Here is a 7500-nt window from a genome sequence, read left to right as displayed (position 1 = left end):
TCCAGCAGGAAGGCTAGAAGAGCAGAATAATTTTCATGATCAATATTCTCAATCTGTTGATACTCAACTTATGGATGTGCAGCGGCCTTTATTGACTGAATCAAGCTATCAACATTATCCAGTTGGAACTGCACCTCCATATAGAACTCCTCTGGGTCAGTCACAGGAGCCTCCATACATCAGCTCAGGACAATCATCATATGCCATGGACGTTCATTTACCACCCTATACAGCTAGAGATGGAAACTTGGCTGGCGATACTACACCATTCTTGCAGCAAGAAAAATCATCTATTAGTTCATTAGTCCATCGGCAGGAGGTACCTTCTAGTTATTCTTCTATTCCAGGTAAAAACTTAAATAGCATATTGATTCTGCACACAAAGCTTGTGCTCAAGAAATAGCTTCCAAATGTTATGTGATTATACTAATTAACTTTTTGTCTTCAATAGTGCTCTTTCCATCTTCTTCTGATTCATATTCCAGTGATCTATTTTAGGCTCGCATTCATTATGTTCATACAAATGGCCCTTTAGTTCCTTAAAGTATCATAGATTGCCTTCAGTTTGCTTTTATAGTTGAGTTTTATCTTGTTTCTTTGCAATGCTTTGAGACAGTTGCAGTTGTTTTTCATTGCATCAATTTTTTTTTAGTAGTTTTCGACTTCAAGGATGTCATGTTGCAAATGGCTAGCTCTGATACCTAAATTTTCTTTCTTTGCTTTCCTTGTCTTTGTGACTACATAAGTTGTTTAAAACATTTAAGAAAAATGGATAGTTGAGTAGTAATTATTTTCTGAGGATAAAGCTATCAAGAACATTTATGTACCAAATAACTATGGAAAGTACCCATGTTATGCACTACAATATTCCTTTGAAGTTTGGATAACACTAAAGTTTATTAGAATTATGCATCTTGGCACCCTCTTCTTTAAGATAACTACGGATGGGAGATTCATGAGTCCGAACTGACGATGCTACCAATTAGTGTCATAAATGTGGTTATAAAGTATCACATATTCTGGAAATATGCTCCTTATAGTTTAGATAAATGGAACCAATTCTAATACGGAATTGTAAGTGAAGAGAATAGAAAATAAAAAAAGAACCTTGGATTACCAAATATTATAGCTTTCTGACTTTTGTCTTTATTGCAGGTAAAGACGCTGGCAATATAAATGGAGAGTTCAATGGGTCTTCATTGCTGCCTCCAGTTGCCTCAGTTTCACAGATGTTTGTTCAACCACTGCCACCGGCAGTTGGTAGGTCTGGATGGATGGAGGAACCTCATTATTCACTTGGTGGCCAGCAGGCAGAGTCTGCAACTGATTTAAGCGATCAGCCTTTAAATTTTGCACCTCATTTTAATCATAATCAGGACCCACATATGCAACCCCATGCTCATTTTTCTGGAGGTCCTGCAAGAGCTGTGGATCCTGTTGCAGCTATACCTTCAAACTATGCTTGGGCTCCTGCTGCTTCAGAGGGTGTTTATACTTCACAGCCTTCAACGATCCCATCAGGATCACAGGTTTTGGAAGTAAATATGACTGATTAATTGTAGTTGTGAAACCTTGTTAGGTGTGCTAATTGTCATTTGACTTGCATACTTCACAGGTTGATCATTCAATGGTTCTGCCTTCTCCAGTGTCTGGACATTCTACACCAATGTTTCCAACTGGAGTAAGTTTCCAGCCAACAGGCCCAACAATAGCTGCATCTTTTGGTGTTGGCACCGGGTCTGCACTTCATCCTACAATAGCTTTTAATGGGGATGCATTTGGTGTTTCCAGCGTCTCTGAGCGGCCTAGAAAGGTAAATTCGGTTGTGTTTGTCAGCTTCAATGGTTTGAAAATTACACGAATCATCTGTACACGATTTTGTTGAATTACAGGCTTCGGTACCTAATTGGCTTAGGGAGGAAATAATTAAGAATAAAGCTTCCATCCCGAGTTCTGTCCCAGAGTTCCCTAAAGAGGATTCCCAATCCATGGACGAAGAAAGTGGTGATAAATCTTTTAGGAAGGGAGATCAAGCAGACAGCAAAAGCATTGATTCTTCAAGATCAACTGATGAAGAAGATGAGGATGAGGTTGTCATGTTCTCTCTCCCTCCCCCTCCCTCTCTTAGCTTGGGGGAAGGAGATTTATTCACCATTCCCAAAGCATGATTTTACATATTTTCTGTAGCTATTTCCCTCTTACCTTATACGTCAAATGATATCTTGGCACAAAATGTAAGGAGAAAAAAATCTTGTTTGATACCAGTTCACCAATATTTCTAATTATTGTCCACCCTTCCACTTTGTACCATGTGTTTGAAATGAGTTTTGTTTGGATCTACATGACCTTGTCTGAACTTTTTATCACTCTCTTTGAATAGATAATTTTGGAATCTCTGAATTTCTGTCCCATAATCGTTTGTTGTCAACTAGTATCTCTAATTTTCAATATGCTTTGAATTGCATCTTCTGTGTCTTTGATGACATAGTTATGTGAATGTCATATTCTCTCTGCCTTTCCTTTTTTCCTTATTATTGTACGGTCAATTTTTAGGATTGTGAGCAGAATTGACACATATTTATCTATGTAGGTTGAGGTGGAGGCCGCTAGATCTGCAGCTATTAACCAGGAAATAAAGCGTGTTCTAACTGAAGTGCTTTTGAAGGTTGCTTCAGTTCAGATACTAATGAACTCCACACTAAACTTGGGCAGATTTTTTGACTATAAGTTCTGTGGCAGGTTACTGATGAACTTTTTGATGAAATTGCAACCAAAGTTTTGAATGAAGATGGCCTCACAGTTGAAGGTTATTGCCCTGTGAACTTTTTTCCTTTTCTTCTGAATTTCATCCGCTTCCTCTTCTTTTAGTCTTTTAGTTTGTTGGGTTGATTGTAACTTATCATGTCTTTCATAGTTGACCACAACACTGACTTGTCAAATCACGAAGTATTGCCATCTTTACCAGCCGGTTCAACAACCAAGGCCTCTGCAAAGATTTTGGTTCCGACCAAGACGAAGGGAATTGTGTCTCAGGTTGCTAGTGAAAAGTCTGCTGCTGCTGGGGATGTACTTGGTCTTGCTAGTTATGCCTCAGATGATGATGAGGAGATCCAGAGTTCTGGTAAGCTGGAGTCAAAAGAAAACTCTTCACATGAGCAATCAATTTCAAGCAAACTCTTCATAGGAACACCTGCTGTTCAGCATGGTGGTTCGAAGGAAGAAGCTGTTGAACGCGGTAATATTCTTGCCAATGCAGAGACTGATGGTACTGGCAAAACAAAGGCAAACACTGTGGATGCAAATCTTGGTGCTGCAAGTACAGATTTGAATGATGATAGGGCAGCTAGAGAGTTGGCAAGCATTGATAATCAACGCTCCTCTGAGACAGAATCTGGAGTTGCAGAAGATGAGATGCGACATGTCTATGATACTTTCAAGTCCAAGGAGACTGTAATTGAAAAAGCTGTTGAGACAGTTGAAAGACAAGATAGAAATTCAGATGCCAGAAAGTCAAATAGGGATGATTCACCAAGCCGACGGATGAGGCGTAGGTCAGATAATAATGATAGAATCGATAATAAAAAGAACCATACAGGGAAAGACGATGATAGGTTAGTAGAAAGTTTTAAGGAAAGAATGGATAAGAAGGGAGATGAACCCCATAGAAGGCATGAAGAAAGGCACGCAAGAAATGAAAAGACGGATGATCGTAATGGCTCAAAAGATAAAGTCAAGGGATTAGGTAGGTCTAGGGAGAAAGTAAAGGATTCTGAATCAAGGAAAAGGCACCCAGATAGAGACAAAAGTAGTGGCAAAGAAGATAATGAAAGAAGAGAGAGGACAAAGGATGGGTTAAGGGAAAGATCTAGGCATAAAAATGGAAGTGAATCTAGCAGACACAAGCGGCGTCGTTCATCTTCTGTTGATGGTAGGGGTAGAGAGAGTAAAGATAAATCAGTGGTTAGTCATGCTAATGGTTCAAGTGATGAGTCCTTGGATGATTCTAAAAGGTGTGTTATCTGGTTACTTTCTGTTCTTTTTGTTTATAACCTTTAATCTAGTTGCTTATGATATTTTGTTTGTGGGAAACAGGAAATCGCACCATTCAAGAAAATGTAAATCACCATCACCTGTTAGGTCAAGAAAAAGGTGCTAATCTGCCCTGAAAGCCTCTTTTAATCATTTCTGTTTACTTCTTATTTTTTTTATTCATATCTTGTTCCTTTACAGTATTTCCGTCGCCTCCTCCTCCTCTGTTTTCCTTTTTTTTTCTTCTTCTTCTAGTTTTGGGATAAAATAATTGTCCCTGTGACCTGATTTTAACTCTTCCTTAACTAGCTAAAAGAATGAAATTATCTGATATTATTACGATTCTGGGTATAGTAGTAACATTAGGAGTTTAGTTGATTGTTGAAATGATGATTAGTACATTAGATATCCAAAGCTATCTATTCTCCAGATTGGAATCCTTGAAACAAGTCTATGGAACCGTATGGATGCTTAGCCATATTATGACTTATTATTCTTCAGGTATTAACAAACTGTACTCTGTGCTTGCATTATCTGCTGGTAACATTGGTAATAGCACTCTTACATCTGTATAGTAGGATGTTTGTCTTCTTCAGGAGTCAGATTATTTATTTATTAATTTGGGGCTCCGAATTCCATGCATGAGTCCTGGTTTCTTTTCACAATCTGTGACTCCTTTGAATCCTTTGGCTCAACTGTTTTTTAATTCCTTTTAAGCTTCTTGGCACAATTTCATCTGTTGATAACAACGAATTCATCGTTTGCTGCTGTTATTGTTCTTAAGGTCAATTTTGACTTTTATTGGCAATTGTTGTACTAGGATAGAACAACTTGTTACAATGCAGGCAATTTTTGAACATATCAACCTTCAACACCTGAAAAAAAAAATGAGGATCTGTTTTTGCTTGTGCAATATCTTAGGGATAGCTTAATATTTAATTTGTCCTTAGTACTGTCTTCATTCCACGTTTTGAGAGAGCATGTTCTAGTAGAGCTGTGCGGTTTTTGTGAAACTAGAAAAATATGTATGCTTATTACCAGTTATTGCCATGTTCCACAAATTTTTTGCATTCTCATCATGTTGCACGATGAACTATATTCTACATGATGTGTGTATGATGCTTACAACCTTCCATGAAAAGAAGTATGGTTTTAAAACTCACGAGAATCCTACAGCATGGTCCATCTTCTGGAGGCAGGTATTACCATGTTCCACAAATTTTTTGCATTCTCATCACATTGCACGATGAACTATATTCTACATGATATGTGTATGATGCTTGCAACCTTCCATGAAAAGAAGTATGGTTTTAAAACTCACGAGAATCCTACAGCATGATCCATCTTCTGGAGGCAGGTGATCAATTTCTTTTGGCTTCTTGCCCATGCTTATATGTTATATCAGTGCATAGTCAACTTTTGTGTCCAGAATGTTGCTTTTGATGCTGACATTCAGACAATGACAAACTGGAGGCAGAAGTGTGTAGGGTCAAAACAGTTACTATTTTCAATCTCCTAGTGGCAGCAGTATCCCTACTAGAATTTTGTGGGTGAATTTTATGTAATTGGACTTCTGCTTTTGTTTGTTTCTTTTGGGTGGGGTGGTTACTGTAGAACGTGTTACGCTTCTCATTTGAGGTTTGGTCGGGAGTCACGAGGCTTCAACGTTGATGCTCAGTTGAGGGTTGTATAAGAGAAAAATAAACATGAGATTTTTCTGAAGCTCTGTTAAAAGGTTGTGTAAAAGAGAATTAAGAATGGGATTTTGTGTGGAGCTTGAAACTGCTAATTCATTAAATCTTTGAGAAGTGCATGATAATTTGAACACATTTGCTACCCTTTCTTTACATGTCAATAATTTTGTATTGTGATTGCTCGAGTCTTGCCTCCAACTCTGCACTTTTGATTAGCTTAGCTTATGGTCTAATGGCATCATAATCAATCTCTTTGGGCAACTTAATTCTTCGAAAAGAAACCTTTTCCTTTTAATAAGGATAAGTTGTATGAATGATATTATTACAGATATATGTGGGATACCATATTTTGGGATTTCATGGAACCATGCATTTTATTTGCTAAACTTGCTTGTGCGGTAATTTAAATCTCTCCTGTCTCGATTGTCCACTCCAAAGTGCTTATTGTAAAAAAGCTAGACATCATGAATTCTCCTGCAACAGTGGTTAATTTTTGAGAAGGGTTGACAACAATAGATCCAGTGTATGATAGGCCTTATATCTTTCGTGGGAGGAAACACAAAAGATGATTTAGATTTAATGTGGTAGCCAGAGCTTACTTGGCAGTCAATAAGTGCAAGTCATTATGGTCAATCAAGTTCATTCTTCTAAGCATAAAAGGAAATTATGTTTAGTGTTGAGAACAGGATTGTAATTTATCTCCTCGTAGTTAGTCTGGCTTCTGAGTTCAGATCATCAGTTCATTTCAAAATCGTATACTTGATTTCTAGTGTTTAAAAATAAATTTTGGCTGTGAATCTTGCGGTATTGATGGTTATTTCTCAAGAAAAGCTGCTTCACTTAATAGAGCGATTATTTCTGCTTTTAAATAAGAGAAACTTGCGCTCACTTTCAGTGTACAGCATTTGCCTATATACTATTGTAGTACCACCCGAAAGAATTATTTATTCAAGAAAGCTGATTCCTTTAGAATCTGGATGTATACGAGACTGAGAAATTATATACATAATTTTATATTTTAAACTCATTGGATTAGTATTCACTGTTTTCCTTTTAGACAAGTTTCACAGTCTCCCCATAGCAAGCACTCTCAGCGCAGGCATTCTTCCTACTCTTCTCTTGAGACTACCAGGTATTTTACTAGTGTTTTTGGAAAAAAATTGTTCTTTGAGACATGTCTATCAACATATCAATGTGCTAGTCAGGTGAAACAAATTTGTAGCTCTGTCAAATGTTCATGGCATCATGAGCTAATTAAGCCCAATTTCAGGGGGAGGTCAAGATCGAGATCACCAGTACGTCGGAGATAATGATCCAAAAGACGGGGTTGAGTTGATGAGGATCAAGCTAGCAAAGTATTGTGCTAGAAGTCCATGTTTGAAGGTTCGACCACAGCAGAAACCTACATCGCATTGTGATGGTTGATGGCCGGAGCAGATAGATCGATCCAGTTGAAAATAGCTCCCCGCTGTTCTTGTGGCAAACGAAAAGCTGGACGTGGAGTAGATTGATTAATGCATATGTTAATGGTTGTCGTATTTTGCATCAGATTACAGTTCTTTCAGTATGTGTGCGCTTTTTTGGCATTTAGGCTTTGACAGTTCATGAGTAAATTTATCTGCAATATATGTGATATAATCTTCTGGAAATATTATTGGATAATAAATTTTTAATTGAAGTTTAGCAAAATTTTGAAGGGTATAGGTCATGATTAATTTCTTTCCTTGATGGTATAAGTTGTTCTAAATTCGAAATTAGTTTATGTTGGGAGAAAACG

At 37.5% G+C, this 7500-nt stretch overlaps 1 protein-coding gene across 1 annotated transcript in view; it reads left to right on the top strand.

Moving 5' to 3' along the window:
- LOC111382410 overlaps positions 1 to 7424 on the top strand; it is a 10159-nt gene extending 2735 nt beyond the window's left edge. Inside the window, exons 3-12 of the mRNA XM_023006381.1 lie at positions 6 to 347; positions 1156 to 1538; positions 1616 to 1813; positions 1893 to 2090; positions 2591 to 2665; positions 2740 to 2806; positions 2915 to 4010; positions 4093 to 4149; positions 6781 to 6855; positions 6994 to 7424. Coding sequence (XP_022862149.1) covers positions 6 to 347; positions 1156 to 1538; positions 1616 to 1813; positions 1893 to 2090; positions 2591 to 2665; positions 2740 to 2806; positions 2915 to 4010; positions 4093 to 4149; positions 6781 to 6855; positions 6994 to 7033 — 2531 coding nt within the window. The 3' untranslated portion in view covers positions 7034 to 7424. The remainder of the gene's footprint in view (positions 1 to 5; positions 348 to 1155; positions 1539 to 1615; positions 1814 to 1892; positions 2091 to 2590; positions 2666 to 2739; positions 2807 to 2914; positions 4011 to 4092; positions 4150 to 6780; positions 6856 to 6993) is intronic.
- The last annotated feature ends 76 nt before the right edge of the window (positions 7425 to 7500 follow it).

The sequence above is a fragment of the Olea europaea genome, unplaced genomic scaffold (genome assembly GCF_002742605.1).
Source record: "Olea europaea var. sylvestris unplaced genomic scaffold, O_europaea_v1 scaffold2492, whole genome shotgun sequence".
NCBI classification, from domain to species: domain Eukaryota; kingdom Viridiplantae; phylum Streptophyta; class Magnoliopsida; order Lamiales; family Oleaceae; genus Olea; species Olea europaea.
Note: the sequence above shows the minus strand (reverse complement) of the source record. Positions and strands in the feature narration are given on the sequence as shown.